Source organism: Anopheles stephensi, chromosome 2 (genome assembly GCF_013141755.1).
Source record: "Anopheles stephensi strain Indian chromosome 2, UCI_ANSTEP_V1.0, whole genome shotgun sequence".
Classification (NCBI taxonomy): Eukaryota; Metazoa; Arthropoda; class Insecta; order Diptera; family Culicidae; genus Anopheles; species Anopheles stephensi.
Genome location: NC_050202.1, coordinates 31,610,097 through 31,627,346, shown reverse-complemented (window position 1 = coordinate 31,627,346; position 17,250 = coordinate 31,610,097). Strand labels below are relative to the sequence as shown.

Here is a 17,250-nt window from a genome sequence, read left to right as displayed (position 1 = left end):
AGCACCACATTCTATTGAAATTAATGAGAAGAAGATTTGTGTCGTGGCAAAGAAAGAAAGAAAGTTAGCAAACCGGTGGTAGCGAACCGTTTAAGGCGTGCTTAACGACAGTTTTACGGGCAACAGTCCCGTACTTCCCTGAACACTTTGTAGCACTCTCAGGGTGGAAATATTTGAGGCTTTCCTCGTACGAGCTTTAATTAGAGATACAGCTCACTTTACAGCGATTATGCTCAAGCTTAAAGCTGCTTTTGAAGCTGTGATGAAATTCTAACCCCTATAACATGAGTTTAGAGTTGTCAAAGTTTTCTGGGTGGGATTTCAGGCATCAAAAGCGTAACCACAACTTATGCTCATAAACCACAAATTGCACTATTCTTAGCTTTCAAAGTTTATTCCCATGGCGGCAAGATTTCGAGGTTTTCCCAGCACCGGGTTGGAGATATCGTTTCCACCAAACTTTCCATTGAACATTTTCCTAATCGAAAACAACATCAGTTCATCGTCGTCATCATGCTTATGATGCGCTCTCGGGCGAGCTAGCACACAGGCAGTACGGTCCAATCAAACCCGAGCAGGTGGAACAGTTTTAGGAAGTGAACGGATTGGGAGCTTGCTGCATTCAAAAAAGTTTTCCACGCTATTTCACACTACACCATCAGGCACTTTCGTAATCCCGATTTTGGAAACCACGGTGGAGGGTCGCCAGGAACGAACCAAACTTATGTGTGTGAGTTTAAAACTAGCTATGGACTTTTTTTCACAAGCGCATTAAACTTTAATCCGTTTATTGACGTTCGGGGGAACTGATTTATGAGAGAAAAATAAAACATTCAAAGCGTAAGTCATGTATTTTGGGTTTGAAATATGTATAAAATATGCACCACTGGACTAGTGAAGTGCAAACTGAGGCAGCATTACTGAATGAGCTAAAGCAATTAATAATATGATTTGAATCATCATGAAGAGTTATTTCAACTCTTTGATCATCTCTAACTCACTGCAGTTTAACTAACTGGTGAGTTAAATCACTCTTTGATGATCGGGACTATCCATGTCAACAAGCCACACATTCACTAAGTATTAATTCACTCATTGCATTTAAACTCACTCACTTCGTTTTTACTCACTCATTTCGCATTATCTCACTAGTGAGTTAAATATCTCATTGCGTTAAGTGTATAGCAAAGAGATATTGTATTTACTGTTCCGGGCGATCTGTAATGCGAGAGATTTAGGGCAGAAGCGTCTTAGCGCCCGAAGCAGTGGGAGTACCTGTTTGTTCTATGTATAAGCTTATTTCTTGGGCTTGATTTTATAAAAGTAAATAATGTAAAAATAAATTTCTTTGAAAAAATAAAAATTACAAAAAGAATCTTTCCAGCGTGTTTTAATTTATCGATTTATTAACTCATAACTTAGAAAAACAAACTGATAAATGAAAATGAAGTGAGCGAGTAAACCATAGTGACTTAGTTAAAACTTTATGAGTAAATTCAAATGACGTGAGTGAGTAAAACATAGTGAGCAAGTTAAAACGTGAGTGAGTGAGTGGCTAGTTGGGATGGAGAGTAAAATCACAAATGAGTGAGTTAAAATGTAGCGAGTGTGTGGGTAGTTAGCAAGAAGTATGAAGTGGGTAGTTAGCAAAATCATTCAATGAGATTTAATTCTTCAAGAGTTAGTAAAAGATTAACAACGTCATTATAACTCATTTCCTCTGATTTTACTGACGCTAGTGAGTGGGGCGGTCCGGTGGCAGAGGCGACAGCGGCGCCGGTCTTCACACGGCAGGGCCGGGGTTCAAATCCCATCCAGACCGCCTCCCCGTACGTAAGGCTGACTACTTTTCTACGGGTAAAATTAAGTCACAGAAAGCCAGAAATGGCAGGCCGAGACCTCTCGAGGTTGTAGTGCCACAGAAGAAGAAGAAGAAGTGAGTGGTTATTCCCATCACTACATTGCACGGAGTTGCCATGAAAAATGTAAATGTTTTCGGCTACATTTTCTCACACTACACGCAGAGTGCCAAAAAATAAGATGCTGCTGTGGTTGAAAAGTTTGACATTTTTCCTTCAGCTTTTCCACAACTTATCGGGCATTCGCTGTAGCGTTTTCCGGTGAGAAGCGAACCTTGTCCCTAAATGTATGCAAAACACCAAGCAAGCGCATCAAGCGTCCGTGTGATGGTGTGCAAAAATTGAATTTACCTTCACCATATTTATTCGGTTAGATGTAATTTAATTTTTGCCGACTTTTTGCCACTCCTCCCTATCTGACTCCAACGGTTGTGTTCATGCCGGTTAGCCACGGTTGGATATGACGAACGGTAAAGTTAATCCACACCGATGGCACGGCTCATTTGGGAAGCTGTTAGGAAGCTGTTCAGCTTTTCTTTTTTGCCCCTTACCTTTGACAACTTCTTTCACAAGCGCTCTGAAACTCGAATCCATCAAAAAAAGCCTTACCAAACGTGTAAACTACGGGGATGGTGAGATAAATTGAAAATAACACACACTCAAAACAGCTCCTACTCACCGTATTCATGCGTGTGCGAAGGAGAACCAACCACCCTATAGTGCCCTGCCTCTACTACAGGCCGTGAGTGTGTATTTGGATGATTTATTTTGCGAATTTTATTACCAACAACATAAATCGAATCGCTTTTCCTTTCTCTCGGGGGAACGTGTAATGAAATAAAATGAAACGATAAAAATAATGCACGCACTCCGCACAAACTTCAACTCCAGCGGACCGCCATTACGAGATTAAAGCGCCAGGCGGTCGACCTTCACAGCAGCCTGTGCTCCGCCGGGCTCACACTGTACACGTAGTTCGTGCCAAACTAAACGGAAAGAAAATGCAAAAGCAGCGAAATCGAATCGGTGCCATTCTGGGGTCGGTATGGAGGTTTATCGGTACGCTTGAATTTGGCGTGATTGAATCGCTTTTTGTGTCGAGCGTAAAAACGGGAGATCGTAAAATACAAACGAACTCAACATAAACAAAACATACAGTTAAAAGCAAAAGTCAGGAACAAAAATATTATACGAACGCGTCATTGGTCGAGCGAAAATGCCTCGAAATAGTATGTTAGCTATTATAGGGGAGAGCGTAAGTTCCATCAAACATCAAACCACACTTACGATCGATTAACGCATAAGCGTCGTGTTTGGTGTCGTCTAGCAAACGAGAAACAGATTCCAGTCTACCACCTACATTCGATCTCAAAGTATCATCGGAGGAAAAACAAAGCGATAAATTTGTTAATGGCCCCATTTCGGCGACCCAAAACCTTCCGCATCATCATATTCACTGCCCCTGCATCTTCAGCACTGCTCTCCGTTGCAAAGCTTCCCAAGTGACTAATCTGTTTAAAGCATCGTAAAATTAGGTCCCGAGCCCGAAGCACTATTTGCGCCGAGGCAGAGGGTAAAACGGTAGCTCATCTGATAATGACCATCTTCACTGTGCACCTCCGAGGGCGCGCTCTTCGGCCGGCCATATATTCTGTGCTGATGACGGGAGGCCGATACTGGCCCCTCACGAGAGCACACACGGGAGCTTAATAGTTGGACAATAGATTAAATTTTATAACTACAATTATGACACCGTGTAAGGCAAGGGCCTTAACGAGCGAGTTTGTGTGTGTTTTTCCTCCATAGTAGGACACAGCTGGAAAGGGTAATGAGACGCCCGTTAAAAGACCCAGGAGAGTTAAGGGTTCGGTTTGGGGTTCGAGTTTTGATGGCTCCATTTCTTAATTATCATTATCTGTTTCTTATCATTCGTCGATGCGTCTCTTGAAGAAGCGTGAAAATAACTAGTTGAGGACTAATTTAAAAGAAACTTTAATTCAAATATGTGTAAAAGAGTATTTAAACCCCAAAATTTATTTAAATTTTAGACTTTAAAGACTAATGAAAGAGCGCTTATGCTTCACGAAGAGCATAAGAAGACTGGAAGGATAAAAGACTAATATATTTAATTTGCACAGAAAAATGATGTAAATGTTGCACAAAATTGAACAATGCGCATCATTATATCCTGCATTTCATAGCTCCTATAATTCATCTGACATGTGCCTATAAATGGAGCACATGTGCTATTTACTGACAAAGCAAATTTAACAAAGATGGACGCTTACGTAGACGATTACCCTTGTTACATGCTAGATCCGTATTTGGAGTAGTTTTCGTTAGTCGTGAAATCTTAGGGATCTATCGATCTTATTACTCTACTTTAGTCTCTTAGACGAATTTGTTCCTGTGATCTTAAATTCCAAGAAGGTTAAAAAAACAATCACGAAGCTAAGGAGACCCGGTGCGTCAATATCGTTGCTTATCAACCTAGCCACTAGTGAAGGGAATATTCCGATTAAAACGGAAAGGAATTTCCAAAAGGAACCAGTTTGCTGTCGGAAAGGAACGGAATGAATCTAGTAGGTTTTTTGAGCCTGCTCAAACGGGAACTTGAAATTGTGACAGCAGAAACGACTACTGTGCAGCACTTATAAGTGTACTCTTTTCATCTAGACAACAATATCGTGGAACAAAGGGAAGTCGTTTCCTAAGATACAGGAAGCTTACATAACTGACAATTCTTTACAAACTCGTATAAGGTGTCCATGAGAAGGTCAAAACATAGTTTAAACTTTTGACCTTCCCATGGACAACAAAATGTAAGTGCAAAAACAGGCTCGGTAATTTTATTTTAACCTAGGTTCAAGCGTTTCAGCGAAGGGACGGAATTAACCTACTAGGTTCGCAATTGAACTCCCGTCATTCACAGCCACAAACAGGCGTTCGATCATCGTACCGCCAGCGACTGTAGTCCCAGAAGAAGTCAAATTGCATATCGCGTAGCCTTTCGCTGGATTGCTTCTACATATTCTTACCCTAACCCTGATCGAACTAGCGAACAAAAAGGTGTGCTTTTAGCGTTGAGATCTTGAAACACTATGGTTATTCTAAAGATAGGTTGCAAAAGAAAGGGTAAAGGTAAAACTTGTAGTGTAAGGTAGGCTTTATTGGGAGATTAGTATAAATTTGGCTTAAGTTTTAGGTATTGAATTAGTTTATGAATGTGCATCTCCCCAAACAGGAACGATTTTTGGGCTTGAACACGACACGCAGTCTGAAACGCCATATGATAGGATATAAGTGTGACTACGGACTGCGTCATCAATCGAGCAACAAATTGAACAGTCAAATGAAATAAAAGATTCAGATTATTTTGAAAACTATGTAATTGAAGCCACTATCGAATAGTTCGGAAAAACAAGACATGGAAAACTACAATCCAAAACAAAACTTAAATTTGCCTTTGTTATGTCAAGGTCATCTTCAACTTTCTACTCAACTCCGGAGACTAGTCTCCCAAAATCATCCTGCAGACGCCCGTTACTTCGTTATTCAAAGTAAGCGAAGAAGCGTTGTTTGCTTCCTGCGATAAAGTTGTTTGTTCAGTGTGCAACCTTTTGACCTCGTTTGCCTTTGCCCGGATGAAGCAAAAACACTGTTCAGTTCCTCAGCTTGCTGCACCAAAAGCTAACCAAAGTCAAACAATCTCATCCCAAACACACGCCGGTGAATATTACACATAACCTTACGATCACTGCCAAACCCCTAAGAAAGCTCCAAATGCTGCTCTGTCTTTGTTCCTGTGGCTGGATCCTTGGTCCCCAGATTAACCCTTCCGTTTGTGTTTTGTTTTTTTTTTTTGGGATGGCAACCCCGTTTGAGATGGTCGGCCAGTCTGCCTTCGGTGGCACCTTCGAATGATCCAATTTATGGTCGATGAGCGCTGAATTTATCGCCACTTTTCGTAGCCAACCCGACTAGCGCAGGCCAACCGAATGTTACCCGATTACATGAGAAAATCCTGCTCATGAAGTGATAAAAAAGCTCGAGTGACACACAGAAGAACAACAACAGCAACAAAAAAACAGAATGAAAAAACAAACAAGCTTACCGCTTCCGGGGACGTAAATGTTGAGCGTCAGACAGTCCTCGCTCTGGTTCGCCAGCAATGGCTGCAGTCGCTTCAGATGCTGGTAACGCCCCTTCGGCATCGAGAGTAGTGCCGCCGTCCGATTGCTGATGTCCGGGAAACTCTGCAAAGATGGCCGGTGACGCAAAGATTAGAACGGGAATGTAAGGGCAAGAAAAAAAAAACTGAGAGGTAAAAAAAAACACGCTCAGATATATGAGAGTTATGAACAGATATTTCGCAACTTGCCGGCACCCAGCACCAGGACGGGCCTCGGGACCGTCACGATGCACTCTGCTTCTGCCGATGATAAAACGTTTCTGCTTTCCAAGGCTGGCCCGCGGTAACATCGAGCTTAATGGAAATGTTCAATTTGGAAAAAGCGAGCTCCGAGACAGACGATACCGATGACGATGCCGGCAGCGCACAGTCTGATGTCACGAAGCACGGCTCAGAGCTTCATGGTTCGTGGAACCACCCGGACACCCGGAAGGTTGCTTTCGGTCGGAGCCAAAGTGCAATTTGCAGTTGCTGGATGCAGTGATTTACTGACCTTTTCTCGTTGGCCCTAGCCCCGTGTGGAGCCAGGCAAGAACATTAGCCAGAAAGGATAGATTTTAAAATTGATCTCAATCTGCACCGCGCTAAGCGAGCAGGTCCCTCCTGCCGGGGCAGTGGGCGGATGATTGGTCTTGCAGACTTCGGGATAATTTTCTCCACAATCAGGTTCTTGTTTTTCGACCAATTTGTAGCCCCGACCGATGCCATGATGCATCGTCTCGAGTTGTGGTTTACTGGTGGTTCCTAGGGTTGTACAGGGTGGGAGTGTATAGTGTTGATTGCTCTTAAGCTGCAGCTGGTAAACAAACCAATCTGTTTCGTTTGAGATGTTTGGTTTGCTTTATCGAGCGATGATCGAGTGGGATTTTTGTTTCACTGTAAGTTGTTTACCCAACGGGCTATTCATTAGCGGTCTAAGCTCTTGAGCGTGTCGGTTAAACCAACAATAGCGTTGAGACGTTTTTGTGTGCCAGCGTTTCACGTTGCGCTTGTTTATCCATCAATTAGTTAATTTAATTTAATCGATTTGAAAGTCAAAAATGTTCCACGTCTAATGGAGTCTATGAATTTCTGCTCTAAAAGGTGAGACAAATGCAACATTTGCTGTTTACGTTGCACTTGGCTTTCTAATGCATAACTACAAGCCAAAGAGAGTAAATCAATATAAAGACCTTTGGCTCCTTAAAGTTACAATATGGATGAATTCCATTCGTTCAAAAGATAGAGAGACAGTGATGAAACACATAGATCAGTTTTTATTATGTCTAGGCGCTATACAAAGTTGATGTGGAGTTACGCACAAGAGTGCTGGCTGCCATCCGGTCTTATAACAGCTCGAGGAAACTTCGTCAGAGGAAACTGAACTCAAAGTATCAGTCGCGACGAACAAAGCTGAATCTATACAAAACATGTATACTCCGAGTACTAACATACGCCCCTTTAGACATGGACTCTGTCCAAAACTGACGAAGCCCTCTTAGTCGCGTTTGAGAGGAAGATGCTCAGAAGGATGTTTGGTCCCGTATGTGAGGAAGGACAATGGAGGAGCCGCTACAATGACAAGCTCTACGAGCTGTACGATGATCTCACCATCGTACAGCGAATTAGACTCGCCAGGCTCCGGTGGGCTGTTCACGTCATGAGAATGACACCAGACGACTCATCCCTTAGAGTCCTTTTAGGCCATCCACACAATCCTCGTTTATATAACTCGTTGTATAACAAACAGTTTTACAAAGTTGCACTTCCTTTTTGTTGCCTATTTTGCATAGAGTTGCTTTCCTCATTTTTTTTCTATGAGCCCCCAAGACCGGTATGTATCTAGAGAGTGGCACTAAACCTCAGATTGGAGAATAACGAGGCAAACTCAAAATGATCAACAGCCCAGCTAACAAATACTGATTTACGCAAGGGTGTTGTATAGATAGGGTGGAAGTAAATGGTGGTCCGGTTGGCGAGGCGACAGTGGCACTGGTCTTCATAGGGCAGGATCGGGGTTCAAATCTCATCCGGCTCGCCTCCCCATACGCAGGACTGGGTATTCAGCTACAGGTAAACTAGCTCCGGTGAGCTGATATAAGAATGGCACCGAACATAGACAGAGCAACCTTATTGAGATAAAATGATGGCGTTGATGCGCTTTTCAAAACGACAGGGGTAATATTGGGATACGACAGCACTAGACCGTGATCAGTATCGTGGCTTGTTGGAACAGTTCAGAACTGCGAAATGGTTTAAGCACCTGAAAAGTGAGTTAGTAGATACTTAAACAGTATGATGCTTTTAGTAAAAGAACCTCCAAAAGTGCTTAACTGCATCGAAAAGCAACTACTGACCAGCTCCTCATCATGCGGCAAATCCGGAAGAAGGCTTGGGGATTCCCAAAACTCACACTCACCTCTAAATGAAAGACTTTGTTCAAAATTTTCCTTGAAAGTTGAGAAGGACAATCGAAAAGCCACTACAATGATGAGCTTAATGAGTTGTACCATTGTATTATTGTTGTGCACTGTTTTAGCTATACAAGGCTCTGAATGACTGGTGAAGTCATGAAAAAACATGTTTTGGCAAATTACTGAGACACAGATAGCGTGATAGTACCGTATTGAGGCAACTGCTTTAAAGAACATTTGCTTATGCTAACAAACGTTTATTTCTGACAATACGGCGTCAAGCCGTCATCCTATAAATATAAATAAAATAAACTTTTATTACTTGTAGCTCTAGATAGGTTAATAAGTTGTGAATCGAGATGGTCCATTTTTTATTTTTCAATTTGTTAAAATTGATTTTAAAGAGTTGGCATAGGCATATTACAAATAGCAATGGAACTCATTAAACACTTTCTTCTTTATTCTTCAAACTCTTCACGATTCAATTTCCATTACCATCATCCAAACCTACCCATCAACGAATTATTGCCATGCTTCGATGAGCCTGTATGCTGATTTCATGCATGAAAAGATGTAAATGCATTCTCAAATCAAGAGCTCAGTTCTTCAAAGGAACTGCACGCCCCACCCCTGGCTCAGCTAATGCAACCGAAAATCGTGTAAGATATTCAAGGATTTAGAGACTCGTTATTTGGAACCTCCCGCCTTAACTCAGACACTATTGACCACCATTGCCCCTTGTTCCATGCCGCTACTAGCTACTAGTTTTCCACTAGCAACTTCACTTCGCAAACGCAAAGTTCGTTTCTTCCATCAGCATTCCGACGATGATGATGATGATGATGAGAAAGCAAAGTAACTGATAAAAATGAAAGCATATTTCCTAAGCCAGAACAAATAATGCTGTTCGGGGTAGCAAGCGAGAAAACACATCACCATAACATTTTAGGTTTAGTTCGGTGTCCGGAGCATCGACGGCACGGACAGACGGACGGGTCGGACGGTCGGTTGTTCATACAGCACATTCTCAAATGCCATTCTGTGATCGTCTTCGAGAGGAGAGTGAAAGATTCGTCGACAGCATGCAGCATCTTTCCTGCGGCAGAACGCACCAAAAACCTTTCAGCGGCTTTCGGGTGCTCGTTCAATCGAATGCTTCAAAACCCTTCCGAGAAAGCCTCTGCAGTCATGCCGCTTCACACGAGTTGGCAACTTGAGCGCATTGAACCCATAGCCACCTTCATCCTTCACCATCGAAGCTAAACCGCAAATCGGGCGGTGAAGCACCCATCGACCTGCTCCGGGACGTTTGGGGTGGTTAGGGCAAACTGGTCGGAAAATTGGAAACTTCGTTTTCCGCAGTATGCACTTCACTTTTATCGAAATTAAAAACCGATGACGATGCAGGAATCTCAACTGAGGACTTTCCTTGCCAACCGAGTGTACTTCGGCTTCCGAGCAGAAGATGCTTGACGGCGTGCGGCTTTCTAACCGACCGACAAACACCCTCCGGTGAAGTAATATTTGTAACGATAATGAGAAAAATTTTCCACTCGCACCGAAAAACTTCCGATGGTTTATCGAAAGGATATCGGGCAAAAGATGTGCTTCATGTCGCCGGGGACTTCGCCCGCCCGTATTGTTACTTCGCACTTGAGCAAGACTGGTGTGCCAATAAACACGCCCATCGCACACTCAAACAAATGACTCTTTATCGGTGTTTTTGTCGCATTTCCGGGCTCCGGGTTGTCCCTACACAGTGCCAAAGCACTAGTGAGTAAAACTCACGTCATCACGCCTGGACACGGCATGGCAAGTGATGGATGAATATTGACTTTTCACTTCCCGCCAAAGCTAGCTACGTTTCATCCCCGTAGGTGTTTGCCCAACGCGAAGTCGTTGCCGGTGCTGGAACCCCGATATCGATCAAGCGCAGACAAGCGCCACGAGGAAAAGGTGTCATAAATGACTTGTTTGAAGGATGGTAAGCTGCTTCCTGCACGTACACGCACAACTCGATTAGATAGAGCCGCACTCTCCAGCAGCCGGTGTCCTTCCGATTTTTTCACCCTTCGAGTGGATCTCTCGTCCCACCATCTCCAAGAGTGCTTACGGAGGAGAAAACTTTCCAGCATCGTTGCCAACATTGCCTATTCTCCTCTCGGTGCTGCTTGGAATATTGATCATCGCTTCTGGCCAAAAGTTCCTCCTACGGCTCTACTGCCATGGCTCACAGGCAGTCACTAAAGGAAGCATCTCGCCCAAGCTGTTCAGCAAGTGCCTTAGTTAGGTAAATGGCCAAGAATGGTAGCTTTACGGGGCCATGAAGAAAATCGATGAAGAAAAGAAAAGTTTAAAAGATTATCTGCATCCATTCTTAGGTGTCGTTTTCTGCACACAGCACGAGATTCCTGATTTTTCTCTGTTTGTGCCTGAGTGTGTCTAGATCATAACGAACAATAGTGTCTTGCAGATAAGCGGCTCGAACGGGCGCAATAAAAACGAAGAGCCGATGAAAAGCACAAGTGGAAAAATGCTACTTCCACACTTGACAACCATGGAAGATGGCTTCAATAATTGAAATTGCAATATTGCCGTACCATAACACATGATTATGCATGCATGCCTCCGAGGGCAAGTGTGTCGCGAATGTATGTAGAATGGAATTCAAAGTAGATGAGACGGAAGAAGAGATAGTAGCGGAAACATCATCAAAAGCAAAACTGAGTTCAAACTGCATCCTCGTTCAGGCGAAGCATATGTAAACCTTGAACAAACATTATTACATAGTATGCTTTTAATACTTTTTTATTTATTCTTGTTGCTTTAATAGATAAGGCTAATATACAACTTTTAGTTCACTTTTCTTATTTATAACTCATTTTACTCCAAAAACAAGATAATTTAGATTAAAATTAAATAGTGTTGCCATTTAGTGATTGGTGTACGAAATCAGGACTATCTGGTTACGAATCAGTTCTGGGATACGGTTCCACTTCCGATTCCAGACCCGAATACGGAACCGATTATAATCCCGAACAGAATTCTGATTTCAGAACCGATTCCTATTCCAAAAATGATTGGCAAACTATGTTCCGTCATTGATTACAATATCGAAACCAATTCTATACCTATTTACGGAAACCGTTTACGGAACATGCAGAACCATCCGGAGTTTATTCCGACCACAACATCATTTAAACCATCCTTAAAGTAATCATCTTTATTTTTCTGCTATTTTTTAAATAAAGTTTGTCATTATGATTCTCTGTTAAAGCGAATGCATCATGATTGGATCGAAGCTATTTTATACTTATACCAACCCATTTTATGGCCTCGTTTAACATTTTCTTTGCGAAATAACCTTTTCGTTCATTTCATTTGTGTTGCTTTGGTAATTTTTTAACTCACGACACCAATACTTAATGTTTGTAGGGGGAAACCAATACTTAATTTTTTGGTTGGAACAGTGTTTTTTCCCCATCAAAAAGGAATCAAAGGACAGCACAAGAAATCTGTTTTTATCCATGTGTTGGTCAATCACTAAAACTTCTTCACTCAAAACACTATAATTCATATTGTTACTAACCAATAACTCCCAAATTTAAGCAATACTTTGATTATTTTTAATTAAAAAAATACAACGTTTTAAGCATCTGAACAACAATTGATCTATCGCCCTGTTGGGCGTAGAATTACATTCTTTTATAATGAGTTCATGAAAAAGAGTTGAAGATTTTTTAAGTAGTTTTAGGCTCTCAACTGTAAGAACGTTTATCTGATCACAAAAATCCCCTGTAAAAGATGATGTGAAATCTTAAAACTTATGCTGAAACTTAAGCCTTAGCCCCTTAAGGTCAAATCTGGATCCGTTGGTCTGTCGCAAAATGTTATTCTTACGAGTAGATAACTATTATAAGGCCAGCATAACGTCTGTGCAGTAAGTCGTCAAAATAGTGAATAATTTAATTAAAATTCGTTTACTGTCAAAAATTCATATAATCCTCTTTATCTTAATTTTAAAACTTATCACAACATTAGCCAAAAAATAATAAAAGTACATTTGCCTGACCTTCAAAGTTACATTTTTCACATTTGCTTAAATCGTTTACATGTTTTTCAGGGTATTCCCTGCAAGTGTCCTCCCTCTTGAATCAAAGCACAATCGTCCTTCCCCCTTACATGGAAAGAGTTGGTGATGAAATTTTCATGATACTTCAGTTTGCTATTTTTATCGCTCGGGCCTCCTCCTGTACCTGCCGATTCCCCTAGCCACGCAAAACCACCCCAAACTTTGATCGCTCGAGGCCCGTTTCGTGGTGGTGTAAAAAAAAAGAAGCGCAAACGAAAAGATGAATAAAAATGTCGTCCACCTCTCGGTGCCTCCCGGTAGGCACTGTCGTCGGTTAGCAAATCTTCCAGCGGCAGTGTTGCCAGCCAGTATTTGCCTTTAATGGCTTCCCATTTCCTTTTGCCATATGCGAGAATCGTAACGTTACGAGGGTATGCGGGAAAAACTTTACCTCCCCTCTGCGAAAGAACAGGAAAAACACATTCCAGTTGAGGCAGTACGCTTCAAGCTCTCTCATCAGCCAAAAGCACAGATGTGTACGTGTGTGTGTGTGTGTGAGTTTGTGTGTCTTTATGAAAGAAAAAAAAGCTCGGTAAAATATTGTAATGATTGTTCAGTACCGGGCCCGTGCTTTCCTATGGGGGTGCCTAAGAAAAGCAAGTACCACTTCCGAAACGTTGCTACATTGCCGGTCGTTGGCCGTTAAACGTGGACGACGTGTCGGTGAGCTCTGGTGCGTTTGGAATGTGCCGGGGTGAACTTTTATACACGATATATGTATGAGCATGACCCTCGTCGTCTGTTCCGTGCCATACCGCCGGCACCCGCCCAATGGGCCTGACGATGATGTGTGCGAATTAAAGCGGAAACAGATGGGATTCGCGCCGGCCAAAGACATCGTGCACAGTTTCTGCCCTATTCCTTTGGGCAGGACTTTCGACAATTTCCTTCACCCGTGGAGCTTATTTTTCATTAGCCATTTGTCGACAATTTAATGCAACGAGTGTTGCCGGTTTGCCTCGCGTATGTGCGCAAGGTTGAAGCCAGCCAACCAGCCGTTACTGAGACTGTGGCTGGGCGTCATCCTGGTGATGGCAGAAGCTTGGCGGCATTTTTGTAAAGTCATGAAATTGACCTGAATTTTTGACGACGCTAGTGACCGGCGTCTGAGCCCGTTCCCACGAGACGAAAAATGTTGCGCCAAGATGAGAGACGCTTTCCTTGCCATTTTGGGTTGGAAAATTTGTTTTCCCATTTCCCGGTGGAACAAATTGCTTTCACAAGAGCTCAGACGGTTTCGCTCGCAATTTGTAAGCTAAATGATTTATTGTATAGAGCGTTCCAGTCGGTACCTTGTTTTTGGTAGCAGTTAATTTCTTTATTTTAGTTAGGCAACACAAGTTTGAGCTTGAAAAAGATTCATATGATGCTGGGAAATATTTAAACGAGAATGATTTAAGCAGATCTGACATTTAAGTTAGACAGGAAACGTTGCTTTACTTCGTTTAGAGACTTATTTCAAATGACTATATGATATTTTGGTCTTGACAAAATAAGTATATTTGACGATCGATTGCCTATGTAAGTTTGTGCAATCGCAAGTGTAGCTTAAATGTGTCGAGTAAAAAAGTTTATAGCACAAACGAATCCACTTCTGTTACACTCTCCAATAGCCAAGACTCCAAAGCTATGATCGTACCTAGACTCTATATCCACTTTGTGGTGGCAGATGCATTATGGATTGTACAGATGACAGACAACAATGTGGATAAATAGCGACGAAAAAAGAAGAGAGCATAGAAAAAGGATCAGAACTACGTGTGACGAGAAGCCTCAATCAGCCACTGACATTGATAGTGAAATAAAACTACAAAATTAAATTATATCTACTGAGTTAATGGCCACTTGCCTTTAAGTATGGTTCTTAACCTGCAATCGCTGTTCACAAATACCTAAAATGACTCAAAATAAGTCTGGCAGATGAGGACTAGACCACGGAGCAACAAATCAGCAGGGCCTGAACAATGAGCAAAACAAAGTCTTCTAACAAAGAGGGTCAAAGAAATCGTAAGCCACATGTTTCAACAAATTAAGTGTTCTCCAAGCACCACATTTGCTTTTTTAGGAGTTCAATTTAGATTCACGATGGTTTATGTAATTTTACGAAACTTTATTATCGGAAAGGGAAAACTGTTTATTCAGATTGGCTGACAGGTTAATGAATATTTTGAATCGTTGGGTATTGTCACTGATGAAGATGGACGGTTCAGGAGCTGACGTCGAGAGTAAACTCGTAGTTTGTATTATTTAAAAATGTATATAGAATTGATTCATCCTTTAAGGTCTACCAGCTACCGAATTTTCGGGCGGAAGATGCAAAGGGTCCCACCCAGACGGCCACGTGTCATCTATTCCGAAGCGAACCCACTCTTCCCCGTTCTAGACAGAGATCTGTATTAATCCTGGATGCAAATGGGAAACCTCAGTGAATTCATACTGATGTTTTGATTTCAAGTACGACCATGATTTTGATTTTTTTTTTTGCTTAGATGCTAAACACCACGAAAACCAACTTCTTCAGTTTTTTCACACATAACAAGAGTTTTAGGCGGTAGAATCTTAAAATTTCGTTCAAAGTTCAGACTTTCTGGAACTTTTTTAACAAAACATCATATGACAGCTTGCAATAGTAATGATATTGTCTGAAACAAACATGTTGATAAAAAAGGCTATGTCAATGGAACAATCTCTCAAGATTCGGTCAAGTATAATTCTCCCCTTATTCACGCTCAGATGCATTAAGCACAGAGATGCACAGCTAAAAATAGATGCTTACTGTGGAGCAACAAAAAATGATTCTCAAGTCCACTGCATCTTCCATCACTGCATTCACATCGAACTGACCCCGGCATGGCACCAAAGACTCGAGGATTTGCAGGAAAGTGAGGGTGAAATTACGCAAAAGTAAACTCCATCCCGCACGACTGCACTTCAATCCGTCCGTAAGCCAAATGGTCGATAAAAAGGAATGCACCAACCGGGCGCACGCTACGATGAACGACAGACGGCATCGCTCCCGGTGCAAGGGACGGTGAAAAAAATTATGATATTAATTTCCTGAACAAGTCCGGGCAGTTCACATTAAGCACGAACTGGCACAGCGGGCTAAAATATTTTACCATTGAATTGAATAAAAGCTTCAGTCCGGACTGCTCCGGTGATTGCCGGTGAGCATTCTGCTCTCCATTTGCTGCTCTTCCTGCACGATGAGCCACCATGAGTCCGTAAAGTTGCCAGATTGGAGCTTTAGAAAATGGCACACTTTACAGCTGTGCAATCGGTGTGGCCCGGCAGCGAAGATTGTTACCACGACAAAAACGCTGACTCCATCTTGAGCTTGAGGAAATGGAAAATGATTCTGACCATCTTTCACCGGACCGGTACGGCCGCGCGTAAGTGCAATGTGAACTGTAAGAATTACTTTGGCCACCGATTTGAAGAATACGCTCGAGAGCAAATGGATAAATTTTGTCCTCGAGTGGCTGGTTGAAGAATTTGCCGGATAAGTGGAACAATTTTTATTCTTGCTTTCGTACGCATTGTTTTTCTTACTGGCGAAACCTTTTTTTTTGTTTTGTTTGCCCTGTAAACCCATTTGCCAGCAGTGCTGAAGGGGCGATGATGGCACCATTTATCATTCACTAGTACGGGCTGCAATCACGTCATCAGGGTGCTTGAAGCGAACAGTAGCAAAGGGGCAGCACGTCGTCTATGGTTGTCGTCGGCGAATGCTTGATGGTGGGAAACGTGCACAGCATTCGAGAACGGATTTGTCTCATCAGTGACCATTAGTCGCGGATTTGATGGCGTGCGTGCTGACCGCCTAGAGTCGGCAAGCCCTCGTTACATTCACGCCGTATACTTTATCTAATGGGTTATTGAAATTTTTCCATTCATGTTGCCTTTAAACTAATTGACGTGGAACGCTGGTTTCTTTCTATCTGCCATACACGGCGGTGGGGATAATTCACTATCTGACCTGGTAGCTTTTGTTTGCGACACTTGTTAAGATAATCCCCCGTTTAATGTAGTTTGAAAAAAAGTAACTTGTTTATTAAAAGTATGGGAAGGGTTCTCTTCACTTTAAAAATGTTTTCAACGATGAGTCACCAATATTGGTCAAAATTCAAAGTAAAATACCATGCGCCTCCATTACTATCGCGCTTTATGCTTGAACAACCAGACGTCTCCATGGCATTGCATAGCGTGAATGAATGACCAGGCGTCTCCATTTTGCGTAATCAAGTTTGATAAATTGTAACCGTAAAACATGAAGAAAATAAGAATTTTTACATTTTATAGAAAAAAATAAAAAATTGTATGAGAACCGAATACGTAGAATTATAACTACCGCTTTAAATGTCAGCTTGATATCCTCAATTTAAAACCAAAAAATAAACACACGTGGTTCCGACGTGTTTCTCTCCATGATTTGTTACTTTGTCGATTGTACAAGACCACCTGCACTGACTGTGTCTTCCAACACTTTTTCATACACCTCACTCAGCTTGGACAAACAAAATAAATTACATGTGACAAACGTACCTGTGGGCACACGGATCCGAATGTGTCTGCCAGCTTGGTTCCTTTCCACGGTGGAAGTTTCTTCGGTGGCTCAAAGCGCAAACTTCCGATCGGTGGTGTCGCGTACGGTACTGCTTTAAAAACCTGCAT

General features: G+C 42.1%; 1 protein-coding gene across 3 annotated transcripts in view; it reads right to left on the bottom strand.

Annotated features, from left to right (window-relative positions):
- Window positions 1-17,250, bottom strand: part of LOC118503178 (neuroligin-4, X-linked-like) — a 170,577-nt gene that overhangs the window by 59,021 nt on the left and 94,306 nt on the right. For all 3 annotated transcript variants that reach the window (XM_036036151.1, XM_036036153.1, XM_036036152.1), the window contains 2 exons: window positions 17,122-17,244; window positions 5,974-6,115 (listed from right to left, as the gene is read on the bottom strand). In XM_036036151.1, the coding sequence (XP_035892044.1) occupies window positions 5,974-6,115; window positions 17,122-17,244 (265 nt within the window). The remainder of the gene's footprint in view (window positions 1-5,973; window positions 6,116-17,121; window positions 17,245-17,250) is intronic.